Below are 19,820 nucleotides of genomic sequence, written 5' to 3'. Positions count from 1 at the left end.
TATTACTGTAAAGCAAGTTGGTGGCCCCTGCTCTGTGAGGCCAGGTGAGAGAACCAGATGTTGAGAATTACAGAATATGGATTAAAATGAATGAGATTCAACATCTGGAGGCCATTAACAGCTGTTGCAGTGAGGTTTATTCCACATCTGCAGCTCCAGTGGGGCTCTGTGCAGCTACACCATGCCAGAGGTTGTACCTTAACAGTTCTGTTCAGATCTGATCCTGTTGTTGTTCCCAACTTCTTCCTTCCACCCCAGCAGATGGAAGCCACCATGAGACTGCTCAGCATTTCTTCTCGTCCCTCCACAGCTCCAGAAGTAAGTATGGGACATCCTTTCCTTTCTTGTCCTAGTTCAGCAGAGTCCATTCATTAAAGCAGGAACAAAAGTACCTGTCAGCACTCAGGGTCACAAATCATGTCAAGGAGAATCTTTCTGATACCTTTTCTCTCTGTGAGAATCATTTTCAGTGTTCATGGCAGCAGCATCTGTGATGCTTAAGGGTTTACATAAACCAGTGTGTCTAAATACTCTGTGGACATTGCTCCTCTGCAGTGGGGACAGTGAAAGGGGCTGGAGCTCACTCTGCACTTCTTCAGGCTTTAATGTGAGGTAAGAACTTTGGTAAGAGCCTGTAGGGCCAGGCCAAGGGGAATGGCTTTAACCTGCCCGAGGGGAGACTGAGCTGAGCTCTTAGGCAGAAGCTCTTCCCTGTGAGGGTGCTGAGGCGCTGGCACAGGGTGCCCAGAGAAGCTGTGGCTGCCCCATCCCTGGCAGTGCTCAAGGCCAGGTTGGACACAGGGGCTTGGAGCAAGCTGCTCTGGTGGAAGGGGTCCCTGCCCGTGGCAGGGGTTGGAGCTGGAGGAGCTTTAAGGTGCCTTCCAACCCAAACCTTTCTATGATTCTCTGATTTCAAGGACACGACCTGTAACGTGTAACAACAGCTCCAGTTTGTGTCTTTTAGATGAGGATGAAATGAGGGAGTTTGTGGCAAAAGCCTCTCTTGAAGGGGCATCACATAGCATGTCTTCAACAGAGGGGATAGTAGAATACTTGGAGTGATTCTTCCTCATACAGGAAAGCTGTTGATTGCTTTTCCTGTTTTGTCATTGGTTTGACGTGCATCAACATGTATTTAGTGCAAGGGTTTGTGGCTCACTTGTTTTGGGGTCCACGTAATATTCATTTCCAGCCCCAGCTTTGTGATGGATGTTGGTGCAGGTCTGGGTGCTGCAGCAGTTGGGCTGTCTGTTTACTACTCCCAGAATACATAATGTGTTGGTTCCCCTCCTCATGACCTATGAAACACGTGCTTTAAGGAACATTTATGTCACTGGGAACAGCTTGCTTGATTAAAGAGCAGGGAAACGGGCAGGATGTAATAGCTCTGAAGTAATGGAAACTATTTTAGATCAATAAACATGTTTACAGCTCAGGTGAAATACCTCACTTGTTGCTGGTTTGTCTTGTAAAAATGATTTTTTTTTCCTGATTTACCCTATATTACCTTTTCCTAAAGCTCTTGGAACTTGTTCCTTATGGAAGTAGAAACCTTTATCAGAGGAGACTTGGGTACAGTGTGCTTCAAGGATCCTCAGATGTGTCTTGATGCTAACACCTAGTCTGCAGCATGTCTTGGCACATGCTTTTTGTGCTGTGCCTAAATATTCCGAATGAAATCAGCAGCAGAACCTCAGCTGTGTTACTCCTTTGGAATGTCCTCCAAATCCTCTGTGTTTGCCTCTGTCCATCACCGATTCCCCCTTTCCTCTGCCTTGTTGTCATCTCCCTGCCTCTGAGTTTTGCTTTCTTCACAGACTTAGCTCCAGTTCTTCCAGATCTTCCTGAGCATCTGCAAATCATCGCTCAGACCCATGGATTAATATTAACACCAGCATTACTTTGAGTTCCTTCTCTCTGCAGTGCTAAGCTTAATGGCTGAAACACCCTCCTGAAAGTGAGTAATAATGAGGGAGAATATTGTTGGCACTATTTGGATATAGCTGACCTTAACCCAGCTTCATTCCAGGATTGGCTACACCTAATCCTTCCCTGTGGCACTTGTAGGGGTCTGTTGAGACAGGACTCAGTTGTGCCTTGTGTTGCGCACAACGCATCACATCACATCAAACATCAAACGCCCTGGATGAAGAATGAGTTTGCGCCCTATGCTGATGGTAAAACAGAGTTCAGGAAAACTGCTTTCTCATAGTTTTGTCCTGAATTAGCTCTAAGAACCTCAGGTTCTAAACCTGGGCTGGTTTCTGCACGGCTCAGCAAACACCGAGCGTGACAGCAAGGCTGAAATCAGAGCTGTTGTTGTCTGAAGAGCTGCAGTCCCCTCTCACTCATGTGGCAGCTGGCAAACTTCTCTCCTGGCCTTCCCAGTGTTCCTGCCAGCTCCCCCTGTCTTGTCTGACTCCCTGCTTTCCCTGTCTTCCTCCTCCAGAGGACGAAGAAGTGGTGAGAAGGGGAAGCCTTCATGTCAAAGGAGCTGGCTGCAAGGACATGAGGTTCTGAGAAGGTGCCACAGCAGCTCCAGCCTCAGCCTGGATGCTGTGGTCACCTTCTGGACACCTCAGTTTTGCAGAGCCTCATGAAATCTTTCCTTTTGAGACCTTTTATCTCCATTGTATCAGACTCGGGCTTCCAGTTCTTTAGCTCCTTCCCAGCTCTTCTCTTCTACACTGGACACCCCCTGTCCTGCCTGATCCACCTGCCCTGGGGTGACTTCTGCTGCTGTTCAGGTTCAGCAGCAGCTCTGTGCTTTTCCAAGCCCTGGATGGGGCCTGGAGGAAGCTGCCCTAGTGGAAGGTGTCCCTGCCCATGGCAGGGGCTGGAACTGGATGAGCTTTAAGCTCCCTTCAACCCAAACCATTCCATGATTACTATCCAAGTCTTATGTCTGACTGTTGCTCCAGCCTCCATTCTCCCTCTTCACCTTTACTGCATTCCTATGTTCCATATTATTTTATATAGTATGGCTGATATTCCAGGGCCAACATTTACTCTTTCTGGTTCTGGGAAGGTTCAGGACAATCATATTCTAGAGGGAAAACATTCCAATGTGATTCCAGTGAATCACATTGAAATCACATTGAAACCATACCTATGGGTATGGGGATACCCATAGCCAGGCTGCTGCCTTTCAGAGTCAGCCCAGTCTAATGGGCATGGAGCTGGTTTGGAGGAGCAGGAGGAAGTATTTAAAGAGCTGGAGAGTTAATAGAATATTCATTAAAATATCTTGGATTTGTTTTACCCCACCTCTATGAATATTCCAGAACGACAAGCAATATGGGAACCAGTTTTACATAGAATAATTCATATTTGTACATACATAGATTTACCTTCAGTGTAAACTAGAACCAACACTTTTCTAACACAGATCTTGACAGATTCAGGTGAAAAGGGCTTAATCTGTTCTATAAATGGCCACCAACTCTCCAAACAGCCTTTACTGGCTGGAATGTTTCCTCTTGACCTGCTCCCACTTCAGCCACAGCCACTAAAGCTCTTCTCTTTCTCCCTCAGCTTACCCAGGGAGCAGAGTTAAGGTTTTTAGTCTCTAAACTCACCCTCCTGTCCCCTGGAACAGAAATGCTGATGTTCTCTTTCATTTTCACAAGCAGGACAGCAAACTGCGGGACTGAATTCCTGACGTCCCTTTTGGAGTTGCTGGCTCTGGTCCATGCTTTGATAGGAACCTTTTCCTGTCCAGAAAGCAGAAGTAGGTACAAGGTCATGGCACGGGGAGGCTCTAGCCTATTAACACAGATCTGTTTTCACTCCTTCAGCCCTGTGCACAAACAAACCCAGACGTTCAACTTGCTGAAGCCTTCCCCGCCTCCGGTACCAGGATTCTTTGACCTTGAAGTAACTCATCCCCCAAAACCTGAGCAATGCTTATGAATCTCTTTGCTTTCCTCCAGCCTCTGGCACTCAGCAGTTCCATAATCCAGGTCCTCTTTCCTCTTGGATCTTCCTGATTAATGTGTGCAACCGTGGCTGAGTGTTGGGTACATGGAGGCTGTGACAGTGTTGGCTTAGAGACAGAGGGGGAGAAACCCAAGAGGGTTAAATCTCTGAACTAGCCCCTTTGATCTATCAAAGGAGCATCTTAAAGATGCAGCATAGAAGGTCTTGATAAATGTTTGTTGTGTGAGGAGTGTGCATGTTTGAGAGTAGCTTTATGTGGAGGTAGGTATGGAATTGGAGCTCTTCTGCATGGAGCCCAGTGAGGAGTGGTGTCCTCAGGGTTGGTGCTGGGACTGATCCTGTTCAGCATCTTTGTTGGTGCCATGGACAGTGGGATCCAGCACCCTCAGCACATTTGCTGATGGCACCGAGCTGTGTGGTGCAGTGACACTGGAGGGAAGGGAGGGGATCCAGTGGGACCTGGACAGGCTGGAGAGGTGGGACCGTGTGGACCTCATGGGGTCCAACAAGGCTCAAGTGTTAACTGCCCCTTTAAACTTCTCTCGTTGCCTTTCACACCTTTGCACATAGGAGAGCAGCAGGAAGAGCTGCTAAACCTTTCCTAGAGCTGGAAATTCATCTGCAGGAAGGTCCTTGGGGTAGTTACACACATCTTAACACCTCTGCACTGCTGCAACCAGAGCCAGTGGTAAGAGGAGGAGGATTTCAGCCTCTTCTATCTGAAACAGGCTGCAAGTGGAGTGTTTTCCAGGCACACCTCATTTACTGGCAGTCAGGAGCACACAAGCTGCAATCCATCCCCTCGGTGTCATCTAACAGCAGCAGGCACCTGCTCCTGTGTCGTGTTTTCAGTGTGCTTTTGGGGTATGTTATTGCACTGGGGGCAGAATGGGAGCGAGGGGCAGGTTCCTCCAGCAGCCTCTCAGACCATAACAGCTCCACTTTGGTGTGCCTCTGGCTTCCCCTCAAGCAGGAGAAGCCTTGTGGAGTGTTCACTGTGAGGACAAAGGAGGAAAGCTCCTTTAATGTCTACAAATGTGGGTTGCTGTTTCCCTGTTCTTATGGTGCACAAGGAGTGTGTAGCATGAATACAGCTGAGAGGAGAGCAGTGAGAGATAGGAAACGCTGTTCAGTGGCCCTTTGGAATAGCATTAATTGGATGATTTGAGGAATTTAATTGCTATGGGGGAGACCAGGAGCCCTGAGAAGGACTTGGGGTGCTGGGTGAGGAGAAGCTCCCCATGACCCAGCTTCAGTGTGTGCTTGAGCCCAGAACCCCCCCATGTGCTGGGCTGCACCCCCAGAGCGTGAGCAGCAGCTCAGGGAGGGGATCCTGCCCCTCTGCTGTGTGAAGGGGAGACCTGAGAGCAGCTCCAGTGCCTGAAGGGGCTGCAGGGAAGCTGGAGAGGGGCTTGGGACAAGGGCCTGTAGGGCCAGGACAAGGGGAATGGCTTGAACCTGCCCGAGGGGAGGCTGAGATGAGAGAGGAAAGATGTGGCCTGAGCTGCCCTCAGGGGGTTAAAGAAGCGGAGCTGCTTCAGGCTGTGCTGCTCACTGGGTCTCCTGGCACCCAGGGTTGGTTTGAAAGCCAATCCCTTGCTCCAGCCTTCGCCTGCATCCCGGGCTCAGCCTCACTGGGAGCACTGGAAAGGGCTCCTGAGGTGATGGGCTCCCTGCTGTGAGATGCAGCTCCAGGATCCTGTTCCTGCTCTGACCTCACCCTTTGGGGTGGGAAATGGGGGTGGTTTTTTGGTCAGGAATAAGTGGTTTTGGAGATGTTTGTGTTTGGTTTCCTGTGCTTCACAGGCTCAGCTGTGTTAACTGTATTAACCAGTGACAGCAGCGCTGGGGATGAGCCTTAGGGGAAACACTGCAGGTAGAAAGAAACACACCCTGATGTCTACATAGAATCAGAATCAACCAGGTTGGAAAAGCCCTTTAAGCTCATCCAGTCCAACCATTCCCAGCACTGCCAAGGCCACCACTGCCCCATGGCACTGAGGCCTCGTCTCCACGGGGTGTGAACACTTGCAGGGCCGGTGCCTGCAGCCCTGCCCTGGGCAGCCTGTTCCAATGCCTGAGCACCCTCTGGGGCAGGAATTGTTCCTCAGCTCCATCTAAACCTGCCCTGGGCAGCTTGAGGCCGTTTCCTCTTGTCCCATCCCTTGTTCCTTGGGAGCAGAGCCCAGCCCCTCCTGGCTCCATCCTCCTCTCAGGCACTTGTAGGCAGCCATCAGGTCCCCCCTGAGCCTTCTCTTCTCCACACTGAACCCCCCAGGTCCCTCAGCCCTTCCCCATCACACTTGGGCTCCAGGCCCTGCACCAGCTCCGCTGCCCTTCTCTACCCCCCTCCAGCACCTCAAGGTCTCTCTGGTTGTGAGGGGCCCAGAGCTGAACACAGGATCCGAGGCGCAGTGCCCAGCACATCCTGCCTGTCCCTGTGTTTGCTGCAGCCCCAGCACAGGACGTTAACCAAAAGCTGATTTAACAGCAGTTGCAGTTTCTGCAAGCAGGCAAGAGCAGGAGAGGCCAGGTTTTCCTCCGGGATGGTTTTGCAGTGCCTGCTCCTGTGTGGCTTCCTGTGGTCGGCACGGTTGGATTTGTTGTGTTGCAGCCTGGCCTCTCCGTGGCAAAGGGGGTTGCATTTTAGGGTTCTGCAAAGTAAAGTTACAAATTACATTAATTAATAATTAGATTGAATGATTAAACCCCAATATTCAGGGTGTCAGAAGCCAGTGGAGACCTTCCCCTGGCTCCTTTGGCGGAGGGTAGGCACAGATCGAGAGTTCATGTGCCAAAAACCTTCCTAATACAGGTCTGTACCTTTTGCTTTCTGCAGTGGTGAGAAAAGCCAGCATTGCAGCAGCTGATGCTGTGTCAGGCAGGGGAGTGCTTCACCATGGTGGGTATGATTCTGCCCAAGCACTTGGAACAAAGAAGGGGTTTTATCCAGACACCTGGACCAAACGTGGGTTTATCCAAGCCGTTGCTCTTCAGTGTGAGGAGCAAGAGAAACCCCCTCAAGCTGAGCAGCAGGAACCACTTTTTCCCTGTGTCTCCTTTGCTGCAGGACCCCCAGTGGGCGTCCCGTGGGCACTGGCTCCTAACTGCTGTCCCTTGTCCCCACAGAGCACAGCCCTGCTGCAGGGCATCCCCTACCGGCGGCCCCAGCGGCCCCGGCCCGCAGCTCAGATCTCGGAAGAGGAGACCCAGAGAATCGCCAGGATCTTCTCTGCTCGGCTTTCCAAGAAGGAATAATGCTGGAGAGAGCCCGCCCAGAGCTGCTGCTTCCCCAGCCACGGCCTTGGTGCACCACCTCCACCAGGGAAGAGCGCGTGGATCCACATGGGTATCCCATCGATGGCCTGGGAGGAGCCGAGAGCATGTCTTGCAAGGGCAGGCCCCCAGTGGGACACCCTCTCAGGCAAGGAGCTGTCCTCTGGTCTGCAGTTATTCCATTTCTGGGATTAAATCATAGGGAATTTCTCTAATTAACCTTTAATGAGTCAACAGAGTGAGACAGCTCCTTCAACCATCCATCCATGGATGCTCCATGCATCCAGCAATGCTCTGTCAAGCATCCACCAAAGGAGGATGGAGAACTTTGATGCCCATCAGCAAGCAGAGACCTGGCTGCTGTGGAAGGAGTGGGAAGATGAGCTCCCTCCCCATGGACCTTCCAAAAACACACGCTGGGAAGCACCTTCTTGGAGCAATGGATGTGGCCAGGGGGGTGTGGAAGCCCAGGCCAAGGATACTGTAAAATACTGGGATGTGTACAGAAGGATTTTACTAGAAATATGGAATTTTCTATCCTAAATTATTTTTGTACGTTTTTAGGTCAGGAGCCTTTTGGAAAACGGGTTTGGATACAAAGTGAGCTGAGGTCTTTCATGCTGTTTGTGTGTCAATAAAATTCCCAACGTTTCTTGCTGTACCAGTGCGAGGTGTCCCCGCTGGGGCTGGAGCTCGTCGTTGGCAGGTGGATGGGATTCCTTCCTCCAGGAGCCTCCAGCGCCAGAGGGGAGAGGATGTCATGGAATGTTTCCCACAGGGGCACATGGAAAGGTCACTGCAGAGTAACTGGATATCAGCTTGGAGCGAGTGGGCCTCGAGGGAGAGGGAGTGCTCCAAGTGAGGTGCTGGATTCAAACCACTCTTTGTATTCAGGATGTCAGGAACCAAAGCGTCAGCATCCCTTTTCCTCCCACCTCTGAAGTCACCATGGAGTCATGGAATGGGTTGTGTTGGAAGGGACCTTAAAGCCCATCCAGCTCCAACCCCTGCCACAGGCAGGGACCCCTTCCACTGGAGCAGCTTGCTCCAAGCCCCTGTGTCCAACCTGGCCTTGAGCACTGCCAGGGATGGGGCAGCCACAGCTTCTCTGGGCACCCTGTGCCAGCGCCTCAGCACCCTCCCAGGGAAGAGCTTCTGCCTAAGAGCTCAGCTCAGTCTCCCCTGGGGCAGGTTCAAGCTGATCCCAGCACAGCCTGGGCTGGATGCCAGCTGGGTTGGGAGCACAGCAGTGGAGGTGCCAACGTTGACTCCTGGGTTATAGCTCAGGCAGGAGGCAAACAACTTCTCCCTCTTGCATTTAGGTCAGTGATGGAGCAAGGTCCAGCCAGACGGGACAACAAGGCCCCGGACACCAGGGGTCGGTGAGGAGCTTCTGCCTGGAGCCCATCGCTGGAGCAAAGGTGGCTTCTGGAGCTGAGCCAGCTCCAAATCCCTGCTCCGTACTCACACACAGGGTGAGCTCATGTGCCCCTTTGGGCTTTGTGGGTGTAGGGCTCAATAGCACCAAGGGTTAAACACGGAGTCCTAAGGAACTGGAGGGAAAGGGACATTCCTTGATCCCTCACCCCCCCTCGGTCTCCAGCCTCATCCCTCCCCTCAGCCACACTCCAAAGGTCATCCTGGTTTACATCCTGCTTCAGCCCGGAGCCTCTTTGCTGCTCCACGTGAGCTCGGGGGGCACGTTACAGCAAGCCACGGAAATCCTGCTCTCTGGAATGGGTTACAGCTCCCTGGTCCCTGCCAGGGGCAGAGGGGATCAACCTGGCCCTGAGCCGGTCGCTTTTCAACCCTTCAGGTGGTCGCTGCATCTCGTCCTTCCCAAAGCACGGTTAGGGTTAATCCCGAAGGATTCCCCATCTGAGATCCCAGCAGCCACCAAACGGGCAGGATCCTGCCCTGATGGGTGCTGGGGGTCTGGGCAGGTCCCAAGGGTTGGATCTCAGCCACGGGTGGCCCCACTCTGCTCAGTTCAAATGCCAGCGAGGGACCTGGGTTTCGCTGTCACCCGATCCCGGTGGCTGGAATGCCGTCCCGGTGCTATATAAGGGGGAGCCAAGGAGCCAGGTAATGCCCGTGTGAGGAGCTGGGCTGCCAACGGTGAGGCCATGGAGGGGGTCACCCTGGGAGAGACGGCCCCACCGAGCACCCCTGTTGTGTCCGGGATGGGGTGGGTGCATCCGGTGCCATCCCTGGGCTCAGCGTGGAGCCCCTGCCTCCCTTTCCCCAGGGATACAGGCGAGGGACCAGGGCAGAGTTGGGCTTTTGGGGTGTCTGAAGGCAGCGAGAGGCCACGTTGTCACCCTCTGCCCCCAAAGTGCTCCCCATCTTCAAGCCCCCTTTCCTTCCCAGCCACCATGGTGGGTCTGAAGCCCCCCGAGGTGCCCCCCACAGCCGGCATCAAGTTCGTGAGCGCGGGGCTGGCCGGGTGCATCGCCGACCTCTGCACCTTCCCCTTGGACACCGCCAAAGTGCGCCTGCAGGTAGGACCCACAGCGCCCCACATCCCTGCGAGCACCCACCACGGGTGCCCCCGGTGCGCACCTCGGAGCCGGGGGGTGCTTGGGGTGACGCGGGGGTCCCTCAGATCCAGGGCGAGGTGCGCATCCCCCGGCCCATCGGCGCCGTGGAGTACCGGGGGGTGTTTGGGACGCTGAGCACCATGGTGCGGACGGAAGGACCCCGCAGCCTGTACCGCGGGCTGGCGGCCGGGCTCCAGCGCCAGATGAGCTTCGCCTCCATCCGCATCGGCCTCTATGACTCCGTCAAGCAGCTCTACACCCCCAAGGGTGCTGAGAGTGAGTGTCCAGGAGCACCCCATCCCTGCACGCCCCTTGTCCCTATGAGCCCCCACCCTCCGTGCAGCTCCCCCCCCGCGCCCCAGGGCACTCAATGGGGTGGTGGGGGACCCGTAGAGCCGGGGCTCCCAGTGCTTGTGCTCTGCAGGCACCGGGCTGGCCCCGCGGGTGCTGGCGGGCTGCACCACGGGCGCGGTGGCCGTGGCCTGTGCCCAGCCCACCGACGTGGTCAAGGTGCGGTTCCAGGCCAACGGGGCGCTGCTGGATGGTGCCCGCAGGTACAGCGGCACCGTGGATGCCTATCGGACCATCGCCAGGGAGGAGGGGGTCCGCGGGCTATGGAGAGGTAGGAAGGGAATGGGGATGGGGATGGGGATGGGGATGGAGGCAGGGGTGGGGTGGGAATGTGGAAGTTCAGGCTGGAGATAAGGAAGAAGTTCTTTCCTGTGAGGGTGCTGAGGCACTGGAATGGGTTGCCCAGGGAGGTTGTGAATGCTCCATCCCTGGCAGTGTTCAAGGCCAGGTTGGACAGAGCCTTGGGTGCCATGGTTTAGTGTGAGGTGTCCCTGCCCATGGCAGGGGGTTGGAACTGGATGATCTTGAGGTCCTTTCCAACCCTTGGATGGGGATGAGGATGAGGAAAGGGACAATGAGGACTGTGTGTAGTTATGGTATCCCCGACACATGAGGGACGTGGAGCTGTGGAGTGGATCCAGAGAAGGCCACGGAGCTGCTGCGAGGGCTGGAGCAGCTCTGCTCTGGAGCCAGGCTGAGAGAGCTGGGCTGGGGCAGCCTGGAGAAGAGAAGGCTCCTGAAGGGGAGACCTGAGAGCAGCTCCAGTGCCTGAAGGGGCTGCAGGAAAGCTGGAGAGGGGCTTGGGACAAGGGCCTGTAGGGCCAGGCCAAGGGGAATGGCTTGGAAGGGGCTTGGAGCAAGCTGCTCTATGGAAGGGGTCCCTGCCCGTGGCAGGGGTTGGGGCTGGAGGAGCTTTAAGCTCCCTTCAACCCAAACCATTCCCTGTTTCTAACGATGGGCTGGGGGGTGCAGCTGGGGATGGATGAAACAGGGATGAGGAGAGCAGGGCCGGGGCACCCACGCAGGGTGCTCCCTTCAGGGCCGTGCCACTTCCCCATTGCCACCCCTGTCCCGCGCAGGGACGCTGCCCAACATCGCCCGCAACGCCATCATCAACTGCGGGGAGCTCGTCACTTACGACCTCATTAAGGACGCGCTGCTGCGGGCGCAGCTGATGACAGGTCAGGATGGTGCTGAGCCTGGGGGGTGTGGGCAGACGCAGTGGGTGCCATCCCCATGGCCCTCACCCCGTGCTGTGCCCCACAGACAACGTCCCCTGTCACTTCGTGGCCGCCTTCGGCGCCGGGTTCTGCGCCACGGTGGTGGCGTCGCCGGTGGACGTGGTGAAGACGCGGTACATGAACGCGGGCCCCGGGCAGTACCGCAGCGCGCTGAGCTGCCTGCTGGCGCTGCTCCTGCAGGACGGGCTCGCTGGCTTCTACAAGGGGTGAGGCTGGCGGTGACGGTGCTGAGCAGCAGCACAGCGGGGCCCTGAGCAAGCCTTTGATGCCGGAGCCACCGCGTGCTTCCCTTTAAACTGGAGAGAGATGAATTGGGTTGGTGGGGGGTGAGGGAATGCCAGAGCGTTTGGTCAACGGCTCCATGTCTGGATGGGCACCAGTGACGAGTGGTGTCCCTCAGGGGTCTGTACTGGGGCCAGGACCCTATAGAGTGATGGAGCGTGCTGTGAGGTTTGCTGACAGCAGCGAGCTGTGCCATGCTGGAGGGAAGGGATGGCATCCAGAAGGACCTGGACAGGCTGGAGGGGTGGGAGAGTGTGAAGCTCATGGAGCTCAACCAGGCCCTGGGATCAGGGCAATCCCAGCACAAACCCAGGCTGAGAGAGCTGGGCTGGGGCAGCCTGGAGAAGAGAAGGCTCCTGAAGGGGAGACCTGAGAGCAGCTCCAGTGAATCCAGGAATCCTGGAGAGGGGCTTGGGACAAGGGCCTGTAGGGATAAGAATGAGCTTGGAGCAAGCTGCTCCAGTGGAAGGTGCCCCTGCCCGAGGCAGGGGTTGGAGCTGGAGGAGCTTTAAGCTCCCTCCAACCCAAACCCCTCTGTGTCTCTGTGATGCACCCACCCCAGCCCCAGGCAGGGCAGCCCTGGGATGCCCTCCCCATGTCCCGCTTGTCCCGGTGCAGGTTCGTGCCCTCCTTCCTGCGCCTGGGCTCCTGGAACGTGGTGATGTTCGTCTCCTACGAGCAGCTGCAGCGCGCCGCGGTGCTGGCCCGCTCCTGACCCGGCCCCGCTCGCCCCTCGGCGAGGACCTGCACTCAATTACATTAATTGCCATTAACTGAAGCCGTGGGGAGCAGCGATGCCAACGGGACCCCTGAGAGGGACTGCGTGGATGGATGGATGGATGGATGGATGGATGGATGGATGGATGGATGGATGGATGGATGGATGGATGAAGGACAAACAATGGCATTGGAGGAGGAACGTGGGAGAACGGAGGGGAGGTTTCCAGGGCGGACGTTAGGGAGGAGGAGAGGAGCGGTGATGGTTTTCCAGCTGGGAAGAGCAGCACTTCCGGATGGTGCTGAGGAGCAGGTGAGCAGCAGAAGCAAAGGTGGCTTCAGGGTGTGAAACCAGCTCGAAATCCCTCTGGTGCTCACACGGGAGCCAGGGAGGGGGCATTCCTGTTGTTCCTTATGGACGCTTCCAATAAACAGCCCCTATGGGGTCTGATCCGTCACTTTGGGGGAGGTTTATGATTGTCCTCGCAGCCCTGGGATGCTGCTGGAAAAGGGGAAGCTTATCCAAGTGTCAGGGAAAAAGAAGCATGGGAGCGCGGTGGGCTCATGGCCATGGGTGCACCCATGGGTGCAAAGAACCTGCTGCACCCCCAGCCCCAAGGAGGGGGCCTCATCCGCTCACCCTGGGCTCTGCAGCCCCTAAGAGCTGCATGATCACATCAGGGATTTGGTGCTCACATCCCTACAATAATCCAGGCTCCCAAATCCCAGCACAGCAACGGCCTCCCCTGCTCCTCGCCTCGGGGCTGGCTCGGGGCTGTGCCTGCTGCCTCTGCCCCAGGGATGTGGGGGGAACCTCACGGGGCTCCAGCAGGCCCAGGGCAATCCCAGCACAGACACAGGCTGGGGGAGAGGGGATGGAGCCTGAGGGGAAGGACTTGGGTCCAGGGGAGCTGCTGCGAGGGCTGGAGCAGCTCTGCCCTGGAGCCAGGCTGAGAGAGCTGGGCTGGGGCAGCCTGGAGAAGAGAAGGCTCCTGAAGGGGAGACCTGAGAGCAGCTCCAGTGCCTGAAGGGGCTGCAGGAAAGCTGGAGAGGGGCTTGGGACAAGGGATGTAGGGATAAGAATGAGCTTGGAGCAAGCTGCTCCAGTGGAAGGGGTCCCTGCCCGTGGTCGGAGCTGGAGGAGCTTTGAGGTCCCTTCAACCCAAACCCCTTTGGGATTCACACACGAGGTCCAGGACCGTACGGGATGTGCTGATCCCAACTGTTCCAGCCCCTTTGTGCCCTCACTCCTGTGCCTCCTCTCCTGGAACATCACAAGTGGCTCAAATGGGACCTGGGGGCCACTGGCAGGAGGTCCCTGAGCCCGGGGCTGTCACTGCCGTAGGGAAGGGCATCACCCGTGCCCAGCAAGGAGAAAGCTGCAGTGAGCACAGTGAGGCTCTGAGCACATCCTGGGGTCTTTTCCTCCTTGGTTTTGGTCCTTCCTTCACCCCCAAACCAGGAGCAGGGAGGACTCCAACCCCCCCCCCCCCCCCAGATCCTCCATCACCCCCTGGATGGCTGCAGGGTGGCAGCCAAGGGGTAGAGTCCCTAAAGCAAAGCTGAGTGAGGGCAGCAGGAACAGCCTCAAGGCTCTTGCTGGGGGATGATCCTTGTGTTTCAGCGTGCCCCGTACATGGAACCTCCTCTCCCCCCGTCCCATTATGGGCTCCAGAGCTTTATTGGTGGGAGGAGAAGGAGAAGGGCATCGGCCCCTAGGACAGGAGGGCGTTTCTTAGGAGCATCTTCTTGTTAGGTGTGAGCTTCGTGGGAAAGCAGATGTTGAAGTAGAGGAGGAGGTCACCCCTGCGCTGGGTGTCCCCAGGCAGAGGCATCCCCTCCCCTGGCACCACTTTGCAGTACTTGGGGCTGCAGAGCAAAGGAAGGGGCTGAGAGGAGCTGCAGGGAGATCCCAACACTGGCTCCAAGCCCCAACGGGTCCCTGTGGAGCCCCATGGCCCCTTCTATTGCTTCCCCTTCAACCCAACCCAGGGAGTCCCTGATTCTCCATTACCAGCAGCACAGCCCCATTACAGACACTGACAGGAGCCCACTGTGGGCACCCTCGGGCAGGCAGGAGCCCCCCAAACCTCCTGGAAAGCTGCTGAAGCACCCCAGTGATCCAGGCAGCAGGAACACATCAGTGCTGAGGCTCCTCCCAGTGCCCATTCACCTCCTTGGCCTCCGAACCGTGCAGGAAGGCCCCTGAGCCCAGCAGCCTTTTCCCCCTTGGCACTCACTCCACGATGTCATTGATGGGGATGTTCAGCAGCCTCCCATCCAGCGTCCTCACCTCCACCGTGCAGCCAACCAGTGCCTGCAGGGCACGGAGCAGGAGCTGAGCTGCCTCTGCTGCCCCCCACAGAGCCTGGTTCCAGGGCTCTTTACCTTCCCCAAGGGGATGGTGGCGACAAAGACGAGGTTGTCATCGGTTCTTTTGAACCTCGGGTGGGTTTTCTCCTGGACCACGAAGGTGATGTCAGCTGGAATGACGTTTGGGCCCTAAAAATGAGGGAGAGGGGAAGGAAAAAGGAGGCTTCAGTCAAAGACTCAGCAGGGGAAAGCAGGCATCAGGCAGAAATCCACCCCCTTTCAGTGATGCTTCATCCATCCTAAGGATAACCCAGGCAGGAAGGGCTCCTCGGAGCGCTGTGGAGCACAGTGACCCTGAGTGGCTGCATTAACCACGCTCCCAACTGCCCGTGGCACCAGGAGAGCTGGAGACGTGGCCCGGAGCTCCACACCGCAGGCATTACCTGGTCCCCTTCCTTCTCAAAGGTGATCCTGGTGCCCTGCTTCCAGCCCGGCTGCACGTCCAGGGTCAGGATCTTGTCCTTGATGGAGCTGGTTTGACCATCCTCGTTCATCACCTGGAGGGGGGGGGACGGGAAGAGGGGATCAGCGTTTGTGAGCCGGTACGGGCTCTGCTCGGCCACCCGAGCAGCCAGCACCGAGCACCGAGTCCGGCTGTGCTGGATCGGGACCCTGCAGTGCGGACACAGCCCTGCAGATGGAGCAGGGATCTCCGAGCTGCCACCGGGTCTGACAGCGCCACAGCCCGGGGTGGGTTGAAGGGAGCTTAAAGCTCCTCCAGCTCCAACCCCTGCCATGGGCAGGGACCCCTTCCACTGGAGCAGCTTGCTCCAAGCCCCTGTGTCCAACCTGGCCTTGAACACTGCCAGGGATGGGGCAGCCACAGCTTCTCTGGGCACCCTGTGCCAGCGCCTCAGCACCCTCCCAGGGAAGAGCTTCTGCCTAAGAGCTCAGCTCAGTCTCCCCTCGGGCAGGTTCAAGCCATTCCCCTTGGCCTGGCCCTACAGGCCCTTGTCCCAAGCCCCTCTCCAGCTTTCCTGCAGCCCCTTCAGGCACTGGAGCTGCTCTCAGGTCTCCCCTTCAGGAGCCTTCTCTTCTCCAGGCTCACCCAGCCCAGCTCTCTCAGCCTGGCTCCAGAGCAGAGCTGTTCCAGCCCTCGCAGCAGCTCCATGGCCTCCTCTGGCCTCACTCCAACAGCTCCACGTCCCTCTTGTGCTGCTGCCCCAGAGCTGGATCAGGGCTGCAGGGGGGGTCTCCCCTTCACGCAGCAGAGGGGCAGGATCCCCTCCCTGAGCTGCTGCTCACGCTCTGGGGGTGCAGCCCAGCACACGGGGGGGTTCTGGGCTCAAGCGCACACTGAAGCCGGGCCATGGGGAGCTCCTCCTCACCCAGCACCCCAAGTCCTGCTCCTCCAAAGGACGGCGCAGCTCCGGGTTCAGCCCTGCCTCGCCCCCAGCTTTCACAGCACCTCCTGTGCCAAGCTCCCTTTGCAGGAGCGGGGGGTTCCAGCCTCCCCCTTCACCCCACGGTCACTGCCCTGCGGGAGATCTTGATCTTCTTGGTGCAGCCATGGAACAGGTCTTCGAGGGACAGGTACAGATCCCTCACAACCGGCGGGTCCTGCTTCCTGGCTCCTCGGCCCCGCAGCCCCCCGAAGGGCAGGATCAGCTCTGAGCCATCCTCAGCGAAGAACTCTGTGTGAACAAGCAGAGGGGCTCATCGCACCTGGATCGGGGGTCGGGGAGCCCCTGGGGGTCTCCTATGGAGGATGAACCCCCCAAATACACCTCGAGAAGCAGAAACCTCCCATCTGCTTCTGCCTGTGACCACCGTCCCGCTCCTGCTCGTGGTTCCATCCTGCTCCCGTGTTTACGGCACCTCAGCAACCCCAAGCCCTCTTTGGGGTTGGGTTTGGGGATGGAAATCCTCCAGGACAAGGCTCACAACAGCCTATGGGGAGAGCAGAGAGCCTGAACTCACACCCTCAGGGCTCCCTCCCACCTGAGACTGGGGCCAATCAGGATCTAACCCCCAGGAACCAGCAGCACCAGAGTCACTGGGCAGGGAAACAGCCCCACAGAGCTTCAAGCTCTCGTGGTGGCCATGGCACGGTGGCAGCCACAGATGGGTCCTGGACCCCTCTGTGTACCTGCAAAGGGGTTGTCTCCACCAAAGAACTCCTTGAAGACTCTGTGGGGGTCGTTGTGGAACACGTATCCATCGCTCCAGGCGTTATCATCACCCAGCTCCAGGGGGATGCCACCTTTGAGTCCCTCTTCTCCAAACTTGTCGTAGATGCCTTTCTTCATAGCTTAGGGAACAAGGAGTTGGGAATCTCAGGCCAGAGATCCAGGTTTTACTTGGATAGAGGGGAAAGAGGGGGGGTCCCCACAACTCTGTGCCCAGCAATAGACCCCACTTGCAGCACTGGGTGCAGTTCTGGGGTCCCCAACATAAGGACATGGAGCTGCTGGAACAAATCCAGAGGAGGCCACGAGGATGAGCAGGGGCTGGAGCAGCTCCTGTATGGAGCCAGGCTGAGAACATTGGGGCTGTTGAGCCTGGAGAAGAGAAGCTGTGTGGAGACCTCAGAGCAGCTTCCAGTGTGTGAAGGGGGCTGCAAGGATGCTGGGGAGGGACTCTTCATCAGGGACTGGAGCAACAGGACAAGGGGTGATGGGTTCAGACTGAAAGAGGGGAAGTTCAGGTTGGAGATAAGGCAGAAGCTCTTCCCTGTGAGGGTGCTGAGGTGCTGGCACAGGGTGCCCAGAGAAGCTGTGGCTGCCCCATCCCTGGCAGTGTTCAAGGCCAGGTTGGACACAGGGGCTTGGAGCAAGCTGCTCTATGGAAGGGGTCCGTGCCCGTGGCAGGGGTTGGAGCTGCAGGAGCTTTAAGCTCCCTTCCAACCCAAACCCTTCTATGGAGGCAGCAGCCCCCAGCCTGGCTGCAGCAGTGATGGGGATGCAGCCACAGCCCCACCAGAGCCCTGTGTGTGTGTGTGTCGTCCCCCCCCCAGCTCTCAGCCCCACTTACGGTCGCTGAGCACATCGTAGGCCTCCGCCAGGTGCCGGAACCTCTCGGGGGCGCCGGGCTCCTTGCATTTCAAGGGGTGGCTCTGCAAGGCCAACCTCCGATAGCTGGAACGGGACAGAGAGCGGGGAACGCACCCTCCTGGCCGGGCCCGGCTACCACAGCACCCCTGCTGCGGGGAGGGCAGCAAAGCCCCGGGGCACACACAGAGTTCCCCATCCCCATCCCCACCTCCCGGCCCCCCCCCAGCTCCCCGGGTCCCCCCCCAAGGTCCCCTCACGCCTTCTTGATGTCGGCGGCGGTGGCTCCGCGGCCCAGCTCCAGCACCGCGTAGTAATCCTGCCCCATGGCGGCGCGCGTTGCCATGGAGACAGCGCGGCCGGAACTTCCGGTCCGTGCCCGCGCGGGGCATCATGGGAGTTGTAGTTCGCCGCTGCTGGTTTCGCCACCAAAATCCCCCGTTTTCACGGAAAACTCCTTTTCCACCCGGGTGATGTGAAAGCAGCTGCTTTATTTCAGTGCTCGCGGCGAGGCAGCACCCCCCTCACCCTCCCAACCCCATTCCTTGCTACCTTCTTCTCCTAGAAACGGTGATTTCCAGCAGTGAAAAAGGAATTGGTGGCACACAGACCCCTGCCCAGCGCCGGGGAGCCGCTCTCAACTACAGCTGTGCTGTCATAGGAAATACTCGTGTCCCAAAGCCCTCTCTCCGCAGGCTGGTGATCCCAGCGGCCTCCAAAACACCCACATCCCATCACAGGAAAACCAGCTCGGAGGAGCCCTTTTGGCTCTTCCCTCTGCTACGTGGTCGATCCAGGTGCTTACAGATTGGAAAGCTGGTATCTCCTCACTATCCCGTCTCTGCAGCACGTGTAAATCTGCTTCTCCCAGGAAGCTACCTGGAAAAGATGGGCGAAAAGCAGTACTGAAGCACAGTGCTTCCCAAGTAGCAGCTGAAACTCTCAGGGGTCAGTTTTCCTATAGAGGGAAGAGCTGAGTGACTTCTCAAGCAGCATTTAAAGGCCAGTTCAAGGTTTCCCCAGGAGGTCAGGGAGATGAAGTGAGTGCTCACACAATGTTCTCCTCTTAGATCCAAAAGGGAAAATGACTTTTTCCATGCTTTCCTCATGCCAACGAGTTGCGCAGGTCAAATCTATGCAAGGCAGAGGGTTAATCTTGGGGGGGGGGGGGGGTGCCAGCTAGGAGTGGGAGAACTGCACTGTGGAGCAGGAATGGGTTAAACCAAGAGCTAATTCCCACCAGCACCGCTGGGTTGAGCTCAGGGATCCCTGAGCAGCACAGGCGCAGTGGGGAACGCAAGGATAAGACCTAGTTTCTGGTCTCAAGTCACCAGGGGACAAGAAAGGACAGGCAGCACCACGCTGCTGCTTTCACCCTCTTGATCTTCTCAGTATAATTAATTCACATTCTTTATAGAAACACCATTCTACAAGAGTACTCCAACAACCAGGCTCCTCCACTGCTTCAGGTTGGCTCCTGCGTGATGGAGATAACACCAGCAGAGCTGTATATGCAGAACGTAAGAGATTATTCAGGCAGGAAGAAACCACTAAGCTTAAAAGTGAGTTTTATGAAGGAACGTGTTGTGAGGGCTGCCAAATTCCAAGATAAAGGCAGCTCGTGCTACCTGGCATCGCCTTTCCTTACAGCTGGGGTAACACACTGTAGTCCTCACCTTGTACACAGGGTCGCAGTCAGCTTCTGTGAGATCCAGGACGTAATCGAGGTCTTGCTGAATGATAAAGCAGGTTCCATCACCTACACAAGCAGAACACACCAAGCATGAGGAACACTGGGCAATCAGTGCAATAAGCCATGCTCTTGGTTACAAACAGGTCCATCAAAACACCTGATCACAGGGTATGAAGCCCATAGCAAGAGGGAAACGTTGTGGGGATAGGAAAAGGCTCCGAGGGTTGAGGTGCACCTTGGAAGCCCTATTTTGGAAGAACACAAGGGAGATGGAGGATGGAAATCACAAGGCAAAAAGCAACCACATAACATAGCTCCTACAACATCACCTTTTTGCCATGGGCATTGTCCAGCCCTCTCCTACAACCACTTGTATGCCAGAGGGCAATACTCAGAGAGTACAAAGCTCCTCCATTCC

The 19,820-nt window shown here is 56.8% G+C and overlaps 2 protein-coding genes and 1 long non-coding RNA gene across 4 annotated transcripts in view; 1 reads left to right on the top strand and 2 right to left on the bottom strand.

The window, feature by feature from the left end:
- Nucleotides 1–12,433, top strand: part of C2CD3 (C2 domain containing 3 centriole elongation regulator) — a 52,663-nt gene extending 40,230 nt beyond the window's left edge. The window contains 9 exon segments of the mRNA XM_062630422.1: nucleotides 216–318; nucleotides 8,538–8,619; nucleotides 8,622–8,636; nucleotides 9,586–9,716; nucleotides 9,821–10,031; nucleotides 10,180–10,377; nucleotides 11,186–11,287; nucleotides 11,373–11,553; nucleotides 12,248–12,433. Of these exon segments, the coding sequence (XP_062486406.1) occupies nucleotides 216–318; nucleotides 8,538–8,619; nucleotides 8,622–8,636; nucleotides 9,586–9,716; nucleotides 9,821–10,031; nucleotides 10,180–10,377; nucleotides 11,186–11,287; nucleotides 11,373–11,553; nucleotides 12,248–12,344 (1,120 nt within the window). The 3' untranslated portion in view covers nucleotides 12,345–12,433.
- A 1,575-nt stretch (nucleotides 12,434–14,008) lies between these two features.
- On the bottom strand, nucleotides 14,009–18,073 carry DNAJB13 (DnaJ heat shock protein family (Hsp40) member B13). 2 transcript variants are annotated; one of them, XM_062630421.1, is made up of 8 exons: nucleotides 17,970–18,073; nucleotides 17,693–17,796; nucleotides 16,809–16,970; nucleotides 16,196–16,353; nucleotides 15,103–15,216; nucleotides 14,735–14,848; nucleotides 14,583–14,663; nucleotides 14,009–14,109 (listed from the first exon to the last, which is right to left on the bottom strand). In XM_062630421.1, the coding sequence occupies exons 1-7, from the start codon at nucleotides 18,053–18,055 to the stop codon at nucleotides 14,583–14,585; spliced, it is 819 nt and encodes a 272-aa protein (XP_062486405.1). In that variant the 5' UTR covers nucleotides 18,056–18,073; the 3' UTR covers nucleotides 14,009–14,109. The 2 variants fall into 2 exon arrangements, with proteins under 2 accessions (XP_062486405.1, XP_062486404.1); XM_062630420.1 differs by having other exon boundaries at nucleotides 14,009–14,215; nucleotides 14,587–14,663; nucleotides 17,970–18,072.
- A 379-nt stretch (nucleotides 18,074–18,452) lies between these two features.
- Nucleotides 18,453–19,814, bottom strand: LOC134169680 (uncharacterized). Its single transcript, XR_009966992.1, has 3 exons — nucleotides 19,560–19,814; nucleotides 19,386–19,468; nucleotides 18,453–18,588 (listed from the first exon to the last, which is right to left on the bottom strand). It is a non-coding gene; the product is annotated as an uncharacterized LOC134169680 (long non-coding RNA).
- Between the last annotated feature and the right edge of the window lie 6 nt (nucleotides 19,815–19,820).

The sequence above is a fragment of the Pezoporus occidentalis genome, unplaced genomic scaffold, assembly GCF_034315485.1.
Source record: "Pezoporus occidentalis ecotype Australia unplaced genomic scaffold, CSIRO_AGI_Poc_V1 ctg350, whole genome shotgun sequence".
In the NCBI taxonomy this organism is placed as follows: domain Eukaryota; kingdom Metazoa; phylum Chordata; class Aves; order Psittaciformes; family Psittacidae; genus Pezoporus; species Pezoporus occidentalis.
Note: the sequence above shows the minus strand (reverse complement) of the source record. Positions and strands in the feature narration are given on the sequence as shown.